Source organism: Zeugodacus cucurbitae, chromosome 4 (genome assembly GCF_028554725.1).
Source record: "Zeugodacus cucurbitae isolate PBARC_wt_2022May chromosome 4, idZeuCucr1.2, whole genome shotgun sequence".
Taxonomy (NCBI): domain Eukaryota; kingdom Metazoa; phylum Arthropoda; class Insecta; order Diptera; family Tephritidae; genus Zeugodacus; species Zeugodacus cucurbitae.
The window spans coordinates 73382193-73401677 of NC_071669.1; the positions used below are offsets into that span (position 1 = coordinate 73382193).

At 38.4% G+C, this 19485-nt stretch overlaps 1 protein-coding gene across 1 annotated transcript; it reads right to left on the reverse strand.

Annotated features, from left to right (window-relative positions):
- Positions 1–1074: 1074 nt before the first annotated feature.
- On the reverse strand, positions 1075–17545 carry LOC105211273 (allatostatins MIP). The gene is made up of 3 exons (XM_011182619.3): positions 17157–17545; positions 2065–2630; positions 1075–1995 (listed from the first exon to the last, which is right to left on the reverse strand). Exons 2-3 carry the CDS (start codon positions 2609–2611, stop codon positions 1880–1882), a joined length of 663 nt encoding a protein of 220 aa, XP_011180921.1. The 5' UTR covers positions 2612–2630; positions 17157–17545; the 3' UTR covers positions 1075–1879.
- Between the last annotated feature and the right edge of the window lie 1940 nt (positions 17546–19485).

The window sequence follows — 19485 nt, forward strand, 5'->3', positions numbered from 1 at the left end:
CCGTTAGTTGGCGGTAGTGGTAATAAAAGCTTAACGTTAACGAAATAACTTCGATAACTGTTTTTCACACGCAGAGAATGAAGTTAAGACAAGTTGTATGATATTTTATTGTTTACCGCGAAAGTGAAAATTTCTATGCAAAGCGTGGGGGCAATGGCCAAAATAAAACTTCGGTGCATGATATTTCTGGGATAGATGAGTATAAACGAAAAATATACATATCTGTAGCGAGGTAAATTAATGTATATATGTATGAAGCTTACTAAGAACTTCAGCGCGCTTTGACACCCTGTGCTTAGGTTTGGTTGTGGTTTGTGTATTTGCTAAATATTAATATGAAACTTTTTAAATTATTTAAGTACATATTTTCTTTATATTAACGGTAACTTCTTGCTGGTTTTAAGGATTTAATTTTCTGATCTTAACCTGAACCAAATTAATGTGTTTTTTAATCATTTATATATAGGTATGTATGTATCTAGTTAGTTGTGTAAAGTAAATTTTCTCACACACTCACACAAATGCGTCCACAATTTGTTAAAACACAATATCGCACCAATTTCATTATATAGTGCCACTTGCAGGTATTATCCAACTAGGTTAGCTTAGCTTTAGTGAATGCTGCTGAAATAACTGTGCTTTATCGAATGAGATCCCGGCTAGTTCAGGTTACATACTTCATGGGTACTTTAATGTCCTATAGCTGTCTAAAGACATTATTCTCTAGTGCACAGTTTAATCTAAAAGGTCGTCTTATATAGACATAATTCTAACATTATGAGAATAACAATCCAATTAGAATGTTTTCCATAAAACAATCATGTATATTAGTAGCAGAAATGATTTGAGTGTTATGAGTTCTGAAATATTCATTTTCATATCATTAATATTGCAACAAAGTGAAACTGATTAACCTATCGAAGGATCTATTGAGTATTTCATCGACAGCTGAATTGATCCACATCCAAAACCCCGCCTTACTAAACATGCCCATCTTTCAATATACATATTTATTCAAAACTCGCAATTTAATTGATATTTTTACAATACTCTTTATTTAATACTGTTTAAGTTGTTTTTGTAATGAATACACAACACCAGATTTAATTGACTGGAATTGTTTGTTGGCTGCACACACTTCGCTCCTCTCTTGCCATCCAGTGGGTTCATCTTCATGCACGAAATTGCTTTTAAGTGGGGGAGAAATTCTTAGATACTCTCTTTGAAGTACATATGTACATACATATATAAATATAAATTAACAGAACTATACACATTTACATACAATACATACACAGAACATTTAAGGCTTTCATACATTTTTGGTATTAAAAATCTCAAATAGAAAACCGGATTCAAATTTTGCGTTTTTTCAATGCTGTTCATGGGTTCCTTTAATATTTTGTTTGCATAACACTTTAGCACATAAAGGTGTTCAATATTTAGTTCAATTTTAATTTATTGCATCCTAATTAGTACATGCATATATATAAATATCGGTATATATGTTTGTGTGTGTGTGTGAGTGTGTATATTAAGATGCTCATAGTTGTGTGTGTATTTTACATTTACATACATAGCTCCCGTCACATAATACTTACACATTATTACAAGAGATTAGCTTAGTTTAATTAATTAATTAATTAATTATGTTTACATACATACATATAAAGAAGTAAGGTAAAATGTACAATAGGCAAATATGATTACATAATTTATTAGATTTTGTATACATTGTTTTGTTGCGTTTTTTCCATAATTGAATTGTGAATTAATTGTAGATTGTTGTTGTTTGGTTTCATGTTGAATTGCTGATCGCCGTTAAACACACATTTAGCTGCACATTCTGTTGAAGGGTTTCCATTGCGCGCGCAACGCCTTAGTTCAAGGCGCGCTTGCCCCAACCGCCATGCAACTTCATCCAATCCTTGGAGGAGCGTTTGCCCCACATACCCTTGAGATTGTTCCAGCCAGGTTCACGCTTGCCCCATGCACCTGCAAAGACGCGAGCATTATTTTAATAACAACAACATGTGAGCACACGCAAGTAGACCAAGAACTCACCACGGAATTTGTTCCAAGTAGGCGCGTTGCGGCGCTTGCCCCAAGCGGCGTTCATTTTGTTCCAAGCGCGCTTCTCACTCAGCGGAGTGTTGTTGTCGTCATTGTTGTTGCCATACCCCTCATTGTCCTCCATAGACGATACCAGGTCATCGCTCATACGCAGCCCGCTCTGCTCGTCTTGCCGGTCGTTCAACAAGCGATCCAGTGTGCCTGCGTTGGTCAGGTACATCATGGAGAACTTCAGGAAGGGTTCGTCGCGTTCACCGTTGCTGATCAGTAGCGGCACCAAGCGCTCGTCGTCTTGCTCTTGCTCATTCAGCTCGGGCAACGTTGGTCCAGCGTAGTGTGCGCGCTTGCCCCAAGGACCCTGAAGTGCCTGCCAGTTGCGTTTGTCTTCGTTGACGGCCGGTAGCGCGATCCCAGTGACCGCCTCTTCGCCGAATACTGCGGACAATTTCACATTCACAATGGCCACCATGAGCAACACGTGACACATGGTTGTGAGGAGTTTACACCGGGATTGCCGTTCACTGTTCGAATGCTGCATATTGGCTTTGTTGTTGTTACTGCAAATGAGAGTTTGTGGTTAATCATTTGCTGAGTAAATAATAGAAATAATGGATAGAAATTCGCTGTCGCTCATATGGCGATATGAGTGAAGTTATTGTATCCCCCCTGAAACAACAAATTCGTTCGTTTACTTAACGAGTCATTGCAACATATGCGTTAATTATCGTTAACAATCACACTCTTAATTTGCCTTATGTTAAATGACGCTACTTTCCCCATTTCCATTTTCACATTTCAAAGCCAATTCAGCCGCCAGCCGCACTCTCGGCCCAAACTGCAATCTCACGCACACAAATCCATCCATACATTCACAGACGAAATTCATTGAGGAACATTTTCTTTGCATATTTTCACGTACAAATATGAGAAAATTCTGCACTGTGTTCTCAGCACAATATTCGATGTGTTGACTAATTTGATAGATAAACATTTCGGAACAAACTTATATCCTCAAACCACAGAGAATATTCTGGATCAACCGCCAATTTTACCTTCTCAGTAACATTAATGAATATATTTAAATCATTATAACTGCCGATTTCTACTACGATGTCAGCCTAGTTTAGTTAGTTTAGTTTCTTCTTAAAGACTTGATAAACACTGATCCCAGTAATTTACTAGAAACTCAGGGTCCTCGCTTCAATTTCTGGATTATATCATCGTCGTTACTATCTATGACCGTATCTTTGGTATGTTATTTACAGCTGTGAATTGAGTAGGTTGGTTCCAACCAGTCAGTAGTTTTGGGGCCACTGGATGTTTCTATATTATAATTAGAATAGCAATTATCCGCTTGAAGAACAACAAGGCGGCGGGTCCCGATGGATTGCCGGCCGAGATATTCAAATATGGCGGCGAAGAGCGGATAAGGTGCATGCATTAGCTTCTTTGCGGAAAATGATCGGAAGAAAGCATGCCCGACGTTTGGAATCTCTGTGTACTCTGCCCAATCCACAAAAAGGAAGACCCCACAATCTGCGCCAACTACCGTGGGATAAGCCTCCTTAACATCGCTTATAAGGTTCTATCGAGCGTACTGTGTGAAAGACTACAGCCCACCGTCAACAAACTGATTGGACCTCATCAGTGTGGCTTTAGACCTGGAAAATCAACAAGAGACCAGATATTCACCATGCGCCAATTTTGGAGAAGACCCGTGAAAATAGGATCGACACACACCATCTCTTTGTCGACTTTAAAGCTGCTTTCGACAGCACGAAAAAGAGCTCCTTTTTGCCGCTATGTCTGAATTTGGTATCCCCGCAAAACTAAAGCTCCGTCAGGATCGGGAAGGACCTCTCCGAGCCGTTTGATACCAAACGAGGTTTCAGACAAGGTGACTCGCTATCGTGTGACTTCATTAACCTATTGCTGGAAAAAATAGTAGGAATGGTGAACGAGGACAAGACGAAATATCCCCTGTTATCAAAGAAACAGTCAGCGCATTCGCGTCCCACGTCACTGTTGACAGTCGTAACTTCGAAGTTGTAGATAATTTCGTATAACTAGGCACCAGCATCAATACCAATAATAATGTGAGCTTTGAAATCCAACGCAGAATCACTCTTGCCAACAGGTGCTACTATGGACGCTGGCTAGGTGATGTTGTTCGAATGGACGAAAGTGCGCCAGCTCTGATACAGTTCCCGCTGGTGGAAGCCGAGGAAGAGGGAGGCCTCCACTCCGATGGAAGGACCAGGTGGAGAAGGACCTGTCTTCACTTGGTATTACCAATTGGCGCCGAACTGCCAAAAGGAGAGATGAGTGGCGCGCTATTGTGGGCTCGGCTATAACCTCATAAGCGCTGTCTACGCCAGTCAAGAAGAAGGGAAAGGATGTTTCTAAATTAGATGGTGACCTTTTACCTCTACATGAAACATCTGGAAATTGCATCAGACTGAATTGCTAACTGTGGTACCGGCTATATATTTTATGCTTTTATCACAATAGATTTTACATATTTTTAATAGAAAACATATACAAATATCCATAATAGTCTTCTAATTTTAAACATTTCTTTCTCGGCTACAATACACTGTGTTGAAATGCCGAAAATTCTCATCTATGAAGCTTGCTTGAGTGGGTGGCCACAAAACCTGAAAGCAAAAACACTAACAACTCTTTGTAAGCGCTTAAGTATTGTGTATGAACGAGCACTTTTAATCGCTCACGCATATGCACGCACACACACACAGACGTTTTGCCACACGACTTCGCTGCCGGTACGACATTTGCGCCCAGTGGCATGCGATCATGGCTAAAAGGTATAATAACAGTTAGAAATTATGACCCCATAACGCTTAAATAGCAAACGCACGAACAAACAGACCTTCCACACCAGCGTGAGAGTGCGTGAGTGCGTGTGTGTTGGAGTGCACAAGCCAACAGGCGTCGTGGGCGCAGATTCCCCCAAAACCGAAATTGGAGTGCCAAAAATATGCCGAAAGCAACGTGAATGGCAACAAAAACGACTTGCCGTTTCAGGCAGTCAAGTGGTGGGCGCAGAGCAGAGCAGCAGGCAAGGGGCGAGAAGCATTTGTTCATTCATTTGTTACTTTGTGACGCGTGAAAATTCGTTTGTGTGCTTTAGCCGCTGCTCGCAGTTGTTTGTGTGACGCCAATGACTCCAGCGCCGAGGTGCTTACATAAATACCAAAAAAAAAGCATGCCGATGTTGAGTGGTGAATAGGCGCAAATTGACAAGCGTATTTGGATATAACAGCAAATCATCATCAGCTGAAAGGCCAAGCACATGCCAGCACACACATACGCACGCACACCTTTGCGGAATGGAGGAATGGAAATAAGATAAATGCTTCACCTTTGCGCTTTTCGGCCGCAAATAGGCCAGCTTCAGGGGCAGTGCACGGACAGAGAGCACAGTCAAAAGTCAAATGTCGAAAAAACTCCTCATTTCAATGAAAAACCCCAATTCCATGAGGAATTCCATAATCAAGTGCTCGTCACTTTCACCAGCTCATCGGCCGCACATTCATCATACGCCCTGTTGAGCAAGTTGGGCAACGCGCAGTCTGCTTGAAACTGCTCAGTTATAATTCCACTTATTTCTTTGGACATTTAGGTATATGTGTATGTGTATGTGTATGCATGCCTTCGCTTTATAAAGCCTGTCAAACCGTGGCCACAGTGCAATCCTTCATCTCTTCTGTTCATTCTTTTCTTCTTTAGTTCTTCTGTCACACTACATTCATGATTTGTCCTCCATTCTATTGAAGCGTGTGCGTGCGGATGTGTGTGCCTAATGTGAAAGGTTGTGTGTAAAGGAATTTGCTGCTTGGATGCTCCTTACACACCACAGCCATCTTGAGTTTTGATTTAAATCACTTACGATCATGTGACATACCGCTCCCTAGGGTCTCAAGGGAGTTAGTGTTTGCTCATGAACTTATCTAATAAACATGGATTTAATAATCAGCGGTTAATAAAGTAACAAAGTTATGGATTGGGGACAAGTCTAAATAATTGTGTAGGACATTGGAGTTTTCGGAAGACAAAGGAAGACAAAGGATTTCTCATTTTTTATCAGCAAGGATTTTAGTTAATTTTCTACATGGCCAGTAGATGGGAAAGCGCTTCTCGGGCAATATAGAACAGATTTCTAAATTTTTTTCACCGCCTTTTGGTTTTCAATTCAAAAATTTAAAAGATTACAGGAAATATTACAGCTACAGGAAAATACACGTCGGAAAAACTCACAAAGGGAAAGAACTCCCATATTCATATAGCACACACCATTCACAGGTGTTCGATAGAGATACTCCTACAGACCTCAGTTCTGTTACCGTTATGTTTATCGTAAAGTTGTTTGTTATTGTTTTAGCCGTTACCTAACCGAACAATGAATATTAGTGGCAGAGGTATAGCACGAAGCCATAAATAAAACTATTATTGTATTATGTAATAAAAATACATATGAGCATACACATATGTATATCCTGATAAGTGAATATATGTGTGTGTGTGTAAGTGCTGAAATTGATTAATAGAAATTTGGTTAAACGCTCAAAGTACACGCGGCTCAATGAACACGTATTCCCAACGGTTGCGATAATATTTATTTACATACCTACATGCATATTTATATAACTGTAATACAAGTAAATAAGCAATTTGTTATTTTCATAAATACTCTAGAGTGCCTGGATTAAAGCAGCCAAATTGGCAGGCGTGTGGGTAGCAATCGTTCGTGTAAATATATACATACATACAAAACAACATTAATATACTCATACATATAGGCATGTGCTCTTAAGTAGCCGACCGCTTTGATAGACTTTGGTATTTATGCATAACAGAATTTATGAGTTGAGCGCCTAAAAATGCTAATAAAACGTGGAAAATGGGTATGTAATCATTGAAAGCACTTTTACAGCACAATTTCAATGCAAAAATTGCGAAATTATGACGTTTCAAATGGCGAAGTGGCGCAAGTGAAAGCATCTCCGTGGGAGAGTAGGGAGCGAGGGCTGTCGAGGAAAAAAGCAACTCAGTGGTATTGCTATTTGGTCTCTCCATAATTTGCACTTCAACCTGATTATAATAATCGTTTGGGGCCAAAATGTAGGCAACATTTTTCTTAAAAAATTTTATACTAAATATTAATATTTTTATGAAATTATAAACACACTTCTCTGCTCTTACTGAACTCAATACTACATATATCTTTGGCACTATTCCAAAGTTCATTTTCAATGGAGCTCACTGTATGCATACCTATTATATTAAAAATGCAATAAATGCAATAATGGCAGCATCGCCTGCACTCACACATTGCCACTTCAGTCACACATTTCTATTATGGGGCGTAAAAAAGTAATGCTCCATCAATATTGTTGATATTATTGCGGCAGTTTTAATATGCCCGTGTCTGCCCAAGTGTTTTTTCCTTAGGATACACTCGCATTTGAGTAGGTGGCACAACAAAACAATTACAGAAAAATTCAACAAATTTGAGGATGGAGACAAGAGTTCATTTATTTCATACACCCTTCACTCAAGCACTACATAAATGGATTCTATTTGGGTTCTGAAATCGCAACTATCCAGTACTGCTAGTTCTCTCAAATGCTGCTTGCAAATGCAAATTTTTCTTAATTGGAGCAAATACTTCGAATATCTTTATGGAAAACGAACCTCTTGATAGATAATACAAAATTGTGAAATTTAAAACAATAGATGGGATAATGTTTCTATTATATGCATTACGGCGAATCACCAGCTTTAAAACATTTATTATTAGGCCATAGACGTAAAGTTAAACATGTTGACGGTTATGGCCATTAGACCCGTTAAATATTCATGAGTATTATTGACGAACCCTTTCTTTAAGGAGCCAAATTTTGTAGCTGATACATTGCTTATGTAATGAAAAGTTTAAAGCTATTGTAAAGCTTAGATCAATTACAAAGTGATGTGAGAAAGAAGCCAGCGATATACCGTGTAGAGGAAGGAAATGAAGAAAGCACACTTAAACGTACTTAAATACCACCATTAGCTCAATCATCCAGTACTAAAGAGAGTACCTCATTTGCCATTAAATATTAGACTTAAGCCCAAGAACTAAAAATAATTAACTTTTGTCCAGAATCTCTTTAAGAACCATAATAATTATACCACGCAATGTCTTAGATAGGCACAACCATGGCTCTAACTAGGAATATGTTCATATGCGCCAAAATCCGACAGACTATATAATTACTGTACTGATTTGGATACATAGAGAATGTTTAATCCCACTAAAAGGTGTCAGAGTCATATTTTGCACTCAATAGTCTATTGATTTTGAAAATATATTTTAAAAATAACAAGAAAGCGGATTAGTATACCGACAGTTTTGAGAAATTCAGAATACTCACAACATCTAATATAGAGATGACACATTTCATAAAGAGTGGAGGAAGTCTAATTACTGCTGAGTATTTTAATAAGTTTCTGAGGGTTTCCAAAATTAGAATAAGAACATCGAATAAACTGAACTGTTTAAAATATTTTGCAATCTTTACCACCTCTTGTAATCGTGTAGCCTTTACTATTAACTAAGGCAACAAAAGCCGAAGCATCATTCCGTAGAAAAATGTTTAAATAATCTTTCAAACTAATTGTTGGTTAAATCAACACGTCAGCCACTTAAATAAATCGACTTTTCAATGGCCCACACGCGCTCGCCAAGCGCAACTCTTTGCGAACTCATTCCTTCTTGGCCCGGGACGCTCGCTTTGGAAGCTTCAAAGCAGTGTTACAAACATAAATCGGCGTGTAACAAAGCGAGTTTGCTGCTGACACCTGCCCCAGTTGAACTCGCCACTTCAACCGAATGTCAGCTAGTCAACAACTTTCAATTACAATTTAGTTTGGATAGGCTAATCGAGGCGGCCGGAATGGAGGAGTGGAAGGAGTGGACGGAGGAATGTGTTTACTTAGCCCACAAAAGCCAAGTGATTTCTTAAATTAGTCAGCGCGCAAATAGATAACAACAGCAAAAAACTAGCATTCCCCTCTCCCCCACAAAAAGAATACAAAAGTATTCAGTGGGGGCATAGAGGGTGCTGGGGAACCTTTTTAAGAACATGTGTTTGGGAATTCCGAAGTGGTCTTGAAAAATGTGTGGAAATTAGTTTTTGCGTTGCCAGATTGAATTTTTAATCAAATTAGGCATTCTTTGAATTACGTGCGTGTGTGTGTGGGTGTGTGGGTGTGTTTATAATTATTTGCGGCATAAGCGTTGCGGCGCGTTTCATAAGTGGTGAACCAACAAACCGTTATTTGTCAAAGGGGACATGTCGCATTTGCAGTGTTTGCATAGGACCAATGCCAACAACAAAAACAATATTGGTGGTTCCACGTTTTCAACAGCGGCCAAAAGGAAAGGAAAATCCAGCGCGGCATTCAAATCAACTACAACAACAAGTGAATTAGAACGCTTTCAACGCCTCAATTTCGATGAGAATGTCAATAACGGCAAGTTGCCATTGATTGTTGTTGTTGTTTCACTATTGACACTGCCTGCCTGTCTGGTCTGATGTGGATGCCGTTGGTGACGCTTTGGGCGCTAACAAAAATTCCATATTCTGTGGCACAACAACAAACAAGCTTCGGGTTTATGCCATTGCATTAGTGTCCTTGGAATGTAAAGTTTCACCAGAAATCCGCACATCCTTTCACATGCGTAGTTGTTGGTGTATTGGTGGCATAAGACTGAAATGCCAAAAAAATTCAAAACCGACATCAAATCTCCACAAAAAAAGACGCAAATTCTTGAGTAAATAAAATAACCACACAATCAAATAGATTTGCACACCATCATCGCACACACACACGCGGATATAACGGGTGATTTTTTTGAGGTTAGGATTTTCATGCATTAGTATTTGACAGATCACGTGGGATTTCAGACATGGTGTCAAAGAGAAAGATGCTCAGTATGCTTTGACATTTCATCATGAATAGACTTACTAACGAGCAACGCTTGCAAATCATTGAATTTTATTACCAAAATCAGTGTTCGGTTCGAAATGTGTTTATCGACAAATTTTGTTCAGCGATGAGGCTCATTTCTGGTTGAATGGCTACGTAAATAAGCAAAATTGCCGCATTTGGGGTGAAGAGCAACCAGAAGCCGTTCAAGAACTGCCCATGCATCCCGAAAAATGCACTGTTTGGTGTGGTTTGTACGCTGGTGGAATCATTGGACCGTATTTTTTCAAAGATGCTGTTGGACGCAACGTTACGGTGAATGGCGATCGCTATCGTTCGATGCTAACAAACTTTTTGTTGCCAAAAATGGAAGAACTGAACTTGGTTGACATGTGGTTTCAACAAGATGGCGCTACATGCCACACAGCTCGCGATTCTATGGCCATTTTGAGGGAAAACTTCGGAGAACAATTCATCTCAAGAAATGGACCCGTAAGTTGGCCACCAAGATCATGCGATTTACCGCCTTTAGACTATTTTTTGTGGGGCTACGTCAAGTCTAAAGTCTACAGAAATAAGCCAGCAACTATTCCAGCTTTGGAAGACAACATTTCCGAAGAAATTCGGGCTATTCCGGCCGAAATGCTCGAAAAAGTTGCCCAAAATTGGACTTTCCGAATGGACCACCTAAGACGCAGCCGCGGTCAACATTTAAATGAAATTATCTTCAAAAAGTAAATGTCATGAACCAATCTAACGTTTCAAATAAAGAACCGATGAGATTTTGCAAATTTTATGCGTTTTTTTTTTTTTAAAAAGTTATCAAGCTCTTAAAAAATCACCCTTTACTCCTAAATCAACTCTAACTTCCGTTGGCTGAATATCAATAGATTATATGAGCAGCCGCCAGTAGCTAGCAGCTGGAAAGAACGTGGCTCCAGACCGCTATGTCCGCTGGGAACCGCATCTAAAATTAGTTACGCACACACACACAGCTCGTACTTGTGATTGTGCTTGAGAAGAACGCTTGCTTTCTTTCAAAATTTACATTTGAAATTATTTAATGTTTCCCTTAACGAAATGATCTTCTGATGAGCCAAATTGGATAATAATGAGGATGAGACGATGGTACGATGGACTTAGTCGGAAAGATGACTGCTGGCCACAGTGGGTTGAAGCCAATGGAAATCTTGTCGCAGCGGTCCACTTTAGCACGCGTACGAACATATTTCTGATTCCATCACAAGAGACCAGGATGGTCGAATAATTTTATGAAATATGCATGTACCTGGAAGGTAAAGATATTTCTGAAATCAAAATAAAAAGTTGATCGAGATTTCGCTCCAATTTGTAGGTCATTTATAAGGCGAATCTTGATCTCTGTAGAACTCTATTTTATTTTCAAAATACTTTATCGACTTCTATTAATGAAAAGCATTTATGAAATGACAGTCTCGAATGTTATTCAGGGAAATCATTCCTTATGCAGGGATCCAGCTCACGGGGTTGAACGGGCCTTCCTTCAACACATTTCATTGAGGTGGTCGGGAAGATGAAGCTCATTTCGTAATGAAACTATTCTTTGCATAGCTTATGAATCGAGGAATTTTAAGGGCTTTCAATGTAAAAAAGCTAGATCTTAACGGAAAGGGCATCTCGTGTCATTTATTTCCTCACGACTTTGCTATTCAATTTACCGTTAATAATTTATTTGTCATTTCTCAGCTATTAATTTAACTATCTACTATTTGTGCACTCACACCCCACTGTGAGGGATGTCAGAGCTAAGTGAATCGCCCACGCAAATCGGCCAACTGGTAAAAATGAGCTCAAATAAAAGTTAAACAGTTCTAATGCCACAACAACAACAACACGCATAGCAATAAACATAACTACATGGAAGTATGAATGTTGTTTCCTGATGAAATTCGAAAATGATGCCATGTCGCCATTGTAACTATCAGTGAGAGCAGAGAACACCCAGCGCGTTATGTAAATCACCAATTCCAATTCCATTTACGATTACGTTTATTTACTCTGTCAATTGCTTGAATGAGCCGAGTGACGGCGGGCTCGGTGGAGGGGCGATGTTGCGGGGCACATGTGCAGTGTTTTTCAGGAAATCCTTTGGCAGCACCCGCTGCCGCTCCGACCGATTTCGCAGTTTACGTCACAAGATGGGAAATAGATTTTAAGTGAAGACATTTATTTTAAGAAATTCGGCAAGAACTGGCGGACAGTCTCCAAAAGGAGCTAGGAATGTTTGTTTGTTTGGATGTGTGTGGGGTATGACGATGTAAATGCGTTTTTAATGAGGACAACATTGAAGAAGGACCGGCTGACAAACTGCTCGGATTTGACTGATTCAACTACATTAAATAACGAATTGGACTTCTATCGCATTGCAAAGCGACGGCGGAGGCGACAGAAGTGTCCTAAATATTTCTACGGGGACGAGGAGTGCGGATATCGCAAACGGACGGTCAGTAAAGAAATGTCCGGTTAAATGAAAAGTGTTTGTTGTACTTGTAATGCCAAAGAAAGAATTGCTCGTGCTCTGCCAGAAAGACACACACACACGTGCAACAGGTTTTATTCGAAATTATGTTATCGATGAGAAATTACATTGCCATTGATGCCATTGATGATGGCAATCAATTGAGCAGCGGCGCTTTCCGGTTTAGAGATTCTTCCGTTACTATTATGGGGCATATGAATGTCTGTATGTTTACATATATGCAGCCATAGAGTTTGAGGCCGGCCGGTGAGCTCTAAATTGTGTGTATGTGTGTGCGCGAACCGAAAAATTACGATTCCATTTGTACATATGTATGTGTGTACCCAGTGTCAGTGACATTGTTTCGTCGTTAGGCAGGTACTCCACTTATTAAAAGTGCTTTTTTCATACTCACACACATGCACACATACACATGTAAGCCAACTTGTTCACTTTGTTGAGACTACTTCACTTCGCATTGTCTCAGCTGCGCTCATTTGCTATTGCAACAATTCAAAGCGAAAATAGAATTTCCTCCACTGTCCGCCGTCCACTGTCAGCCAAAGCTAATCGGCGATATTTGAACGAGATTGCTTTGTGCTCAAATGGCCATTTTATGGTTGTCTTCTTCTGCCATTTGTTGCACTTCAATTGACCGATATTTGATTGTTTTGCTCACAAGGCAGTCAATTGCGAACATAATGGCTTAATCTGCAACATTTTTTTTAGTTTTTATGGATTACAATGCTTCCGGTTAATCGTGTGCGTGCATAAAAACTGCGTTAATTTAACACAACTTCGAGTTGTTGTTGGCAAAAAGCAGATATGCGAATGACCAACTTTTTTAGTTTTGTGCTGAAATCACATTTCAATTTTAACTAAAACACCTGTTGCTATGAAAATTGATTAGTGCAATAGATTTGTAAATGGACTGGATTAGTTAGATTAGAATAACAGCAGTGAGTTGGATTTCATGTGAATTAGAGAATTCTAAATTTATGAAAAAACGAATGAGAACTCGTCCGCTTTATTGCTGTCAATATTAGTTTAATATGTTAGATGGTTTTTAGTAGTTTATGAACAGTGGAGTGGTATGTAAGAGTCTTTGAAAAACATTTTTCGAAATAGCTAACATTTACTTGCCATATCAGCCATCGCTGAGACCTCATCTAGCTCCGAAAAGAGATCTCTTGAAAAATAACCCTAACGAATATTTATACCCTGAGCAGGGTATATTAAGTTTGTCACAAAGTTTGTAACACCCCCAGAAGGAACCGTCGGAGGCCCTATAAAGTATATATATAAATGATCAATTTGTTGAACTGAGTCGATTTAGCCATGTCCGTCTGTCTGTCTGTATATATACGAACTAGTCCTTCAGTTTTTAAGATATCGTTTTGAAATATTGCAGATGTTATTTTCTCTTCAACAGGCTGCTCATTTGTCGGAACTGCCGATGTCGGACCACTATATCATATAGCTGCCATACAAACTGAACAATCGGAATCAAGGGCTTGTATGCACCTGTGAAGGGTATATTAGCTTCGGTACAGCCGAAGTTATCGTTTTTTCTTGTTTATTGAAGAATTTAAATTCTATCACAGCGTTTTATATAAATGACAAATTAAATATTTTACAATAATATATTGATATCTTCTTCTTTGTGTATTTTAATTCATAAAACTGTTCAAACGTAGAACTAAAATTTTAAAATACATGCATATGTTTGTAAAATGAATAACATATAATTGTTCATTAGTTAAAGAGAATACATTTTCGTCCGATCAAACCCTAAGCATTCCAAATATAAAATCTCTCCAAATAATCATTTGGTGCAACATGACGTATTAGTGACTGCTGTCAATTTATATTAATTTAAGGAAAGAAAAGCAAATACCTCTCAGAGGAGAAGTAAAAAAATAGAGAAATCTTTCGAGTGTTCTGTGATATTTAATCAGAATGTTTAGTGTAAAAAATGGTTATAGTGGTATGCTTTGTATTTGCATAGCGCAAAATCTGCAAATCAATTTAATATTTCCCACCAAAATCGCCACTAAGGTGTTATTTTATCACAACATGGTGCTAACTGATAACAACTATTAATCAAATTGAATGGAACAATCAATTAAATGCGCTTAGAACGAACAACTCACTTGTAACTGCTGGGATTATATAACTGAAAGGCTTTTTAGATATGCGATGAATTGCGGAAAATAATAATAACCACCGAACAATATTGAATGTCAAAAATGCCAAAATGATATAGAATAAAGGCATTAAGAATACTGTTTATCCCTTAAAACATTTCTTTTCTTTTTTTATGATTATTGTAAGTGTTACGTTAATAATGTTCATATTTGGTGGAGAATGGAATCTTAAACTATTTGTTTTACGATTTTTATTTCTATTTTTTTAATTTATTTCATGTTAGTTTTAGTGGAAGTTGATGGGATTTGAAAGATTTATAGAAATTTAATTCTTCATAACCACAACATGACCAACGCTTTAGCCCACCGAAGCCACCCACCTTCAATTAACACATGTACTTAATATATTACTACACATAACGGGTGATTTTTTTGAGGTTAGGATTTTCATGCATTAGTATTTGACAGATCACGTGGGATTTCAGACATGGTGTCAAAGAGAAAGATGCTCAGTATGCTTTGACATTTCATCATGAATAGACTTACTAACGAGCAACGCTTGCAAATCATTGAATTTTATTACCAAAATCAGTGTTCGGTTCGACAAATCGAAAAATCGACAAATCGACAAATTTTGTTCAGCGATGAGGCTCATTTCTGGTTGAATGGCTACGTAAATAAGCAAAATTGCCGCATTTGGGGTGAAGAGCAACCAGAAGCCGTTCAAGAACTGCCCATGCATCCCGAAAAATGCACTGTTTGGTGTGGTTTGTACGCTGGTGGAATCATTGGACCGTATTTTTTCAAAGATGCTGTTGGACGCAACGTTACGGTGAATGGCGATCGCTATCGTTCGATGCTAACAAACTTTTTGTTGCCAAAAATGGAAGAACTGAACTTGGTTGACATGTGGTTTCAACAAGATGGCGCTACATGCCACACAGCTCGCGATTCTATGGCCATTTTGAGGGAAAACTTCGGAGAACAATTCATCTCAAGAAATGGACCCGTAAGTTGGCCACCAAGATCATGCGATTTAACGCCTTTAGACTATTTTTTGTGGGGCTACGTCAAGTCTAAAGTCTACAGAAATAAGCCAGCAACTATTCCAGCTTTGGAAGACAACATTTCCGAAGAAATTCGGGCTATTCCGGCCGAAATGCTCGAAAAAGTTGCCCAAAATTGGACTTTCCGAATGGACCACCTAAGACGCAGCCGCGGTCAACATTTAAATGAAATTATCTTCAAAAAGTAAATGTCATGAACCAATCTAACGTTTCAAATAAAGAACCGATGAGATTTTGCAAATTTTATGCGTTTTTTTTTTTAAAAAGTTATCAAGCTCTTAAAAAATCACCCTTTATTTACACATTTACTGCTGATTAATAAACTAATTCCACATTCACTTAATAGATCGCGTTATTTGATTATTTGTCGATGATAAGATAACTCTGATAAACAATTCATCGGAATGTAGCAAGCTGCAATCCTTTTTAGGTAGAGAGTTTAGTGTGCAACATTTGGTAATACTACAGACCACTTGGGGCAATTTATAGCTGCGAAAAAATTAATGTCTTAAATATTTAGAAATTATGTACTAAATAATTCAGACAGATAAAGTCAGACAGACTGTCGACAGTCGGCAATCTTTCTATTTTAAGACATTCAACAAGCACAATATCTTGAAGATTTTTTATAAAATACTTGTTTCTTCCAGAATATATAACTGGTATACCTTTTACAACGAAGGAGGCAAAAGCTCCGGGTTAGACCGGTTTAAAGCAGCAAAAATACTTTTTTTTATGAAAATTCATAAAAATTGTACCACAACGCCATCTAGCGTCTGTTTTAAATAAAACTAGAAAATAGTTCTTTAAAACAAATTCGTAATATGCCACAATGTTTCTTTACATAATTTGATTTTAGTAAATTTTTATATATCTCATAAGAGAATCAAAACCTAAGGATAAAAAATTTAAAAATTTTATTAAATGGGTGTCAATTTTAACTTACTTTGAGTTTAATCAAAATCACAAAATATTATTACATTGTGCTATTTCTCACATCGAAATCCCAAAATCATCCATTCTGAACACTTTTAATAGAAATCTTAACATATTGTCTAATGAGAAATGACTTCCTATAACTATTTTTTGAACCATCGTTTTTATATTGAACCCAAAATATTTACCGACACTTCGTATTAATTAAAATTAAAAACAAATTCGAATATACCGAGGTCTACTACTCTGAACTCTTGCTTCTGAAGTAGCCCATCGCATGCTTTTATGAAGAAAGTAAGAACTTTATCAAATAATTCGTAAGAAAATAAAATAATGGCTTCCATAAGATTTCTTTAAAGTTCAACACCCCCCCCCCCCCCCCCCCCTCCACAGTTGCGAGTAAAACATAATTGTTGTTAAAATATAATTCCGCCAACTCACCTTTGATAACTCAATGGAGCGACGCAACTGAAGCACTTGCCCTTAAATCCTTTAACTCTACAATGTATATCCCTGTAACGGTCGTTGTTGTTGTAATTCACACTTGTTGCACTGTTTAGTGAGTTTATTGGTTCTTTGCTTTTAATTAATTTCACCGCGTTTCGCTTCTAATGTGATTATAAAGCGAAGCAGATAAACTCAATTTGCCGCGTAACTTAACGGGTCACAGTAAAGAAGAAATATTCAAACTATGTAACAGTTATGTTTCCCTTCAAAGTGGATGCGTTTACTTTCACTTGCTTGCCTTGGCTGTCGTGTGCTTACTGCTGGCCGCTTCTAAGCCAACTGCGCGCTTTCACCTGTTGATCGCCGTTAAATGCCTCGAACTGGCTCGGTGGCCACTTATTTATATGCGCCAACTGCCGCATGGGCGTAGAAATATCCTCTACGAAGGGGGTGATAGACTTCGGAAGTTTTTTGAATTTAAAAAGTTCAAAACAACAACACATTTTGTGAGTTGTATAAGAGGTTGATGAAATATAGATTGCTTCGCTAAACTCTTGAAAAGCAAATCAACACATTTGAGAGCCACAAAACCCCTCCGAAGCGCTGTGCCACTGCTTACCACCAACTGTGGCGCCAGCAACACGCACACGACCAAGCAATGCCGAAGGAGTTTCCGAAGCATGTCGCCGCTTCGCAACTGTAACGGGCTTCCGAGCGGCGACTATCGCAGCGATAAACAAGCGTACGAGTGGCAAACGAAAGCGGAAGTACACACGAACACAAAGCTTGCCACTTGTGAGGGACGCCAACACTCAGACACACGCACAAACACATGTAAACCAAGATGCATGGCACACACAATTAGTTGGTGGCTTTGTTTTTGTTACACGCACTTACAAACACCCTCTACACACACACACGCTTGCATGGGCACGGGTAGAGCGGGGTACTTTGCAGAAGGAAATGCCGAACAGTGTTGCCCATTTGCCTACGCTTTTGTTTCGCTCGACCACAAAATCTGTTTGGTGGCAATTGTGAAATTTGTGTGCGCACGGATTTGCCGTTACTCCTTGCAGGTGTCATTGAGCCAGCAGAGACAATTAAGACATTTGATACATTTGATAAATTGCTGCGATTTGGCAATGGAAGAAATTTATTTTTATTATTACGGCCGTTTGCCGTGTTTATCCAAGTATTTCGGTATTTGGTTTGGTTATGGCCGGAGCTTAGGCTGCTTCCAGTGGCCATTTTGCGGTTCGGTTTTTAATTAAACCGGAGCAACAGGTTGTGCATTTTGCTGGCAACGCAATTTATTATTTTGCACATTTGCAATTTTGAATTTTGTTGCAATTGGAGCCATGAGAATTTGCTTTGATTTGCGCCTTTAAATTGTTGTTGTAGATGAGGAAATCGATTTGCAAATTAGAAGAGAGTGCTTGGTTAATAATAATTTGAGATGCTGACATACGAACTTATCAGTTGCTACACGTTGAGACTAGTTGGAGATCTGAACTCGGTATTTCCGAGAATTCGGCATTTAAAAAACTATAAATAACTATATCTTCAAGCATAATTTTTTCAGGAGTTTCGTTAATTATGAGGTATGCAATGCGACATTTGCCCTTGCAACACGATAATGTCTGACCATTGAGTCATCTTTTGTCTGTGTTTTGTCTAGAGAATATGTATATTTATAACCATTTGAATTGATTTGGAATAGATGATCGCAGATGTTAGTATATACATATATAATAGTATACGATTTTTCATATGTGATTATATAGAAAGCTAAGTGATCAACCTCCTTTCTGCTTAATAATGATTATTCATCACTTTAATATGAAGGAAACCTCAGTCGAAAATCAATGTATCTTGGTGTTTATGATGAACATGCTCTAGCTAAGCGAACGTATCAATTTTGGCTTCGAAGACAAAAACCCCCTGGGCGACCAAAAATGTTTAAAAATGTTGAACTGGAAGCATTATTCGAGGAAGATTGTTGTCGAATACTCACGAAACCTATGGGAGTCACTCAAGCAACCATTTCAAAATGTCTAAAATCATTCAAAAGCATGACAATTAAATGCCATATTGAATGTCAGAAATGTTATTTGAAGGCATTAGATGGTAACTGGTGTAAAAAACGGGTCCATTATGACAACCCTAAATGCTAAAAAAGCATATGTGAAACCTGACCAACCAGTCAAATAAACGAAAAGTTATGTTCGGCATTTGGAGGGATCATAAGGGTGTGTTGCATCATCCCTCTATAAACGAGGGAAACTATTAATGGAGAACGCTACCGACAACAACTCATCTAATT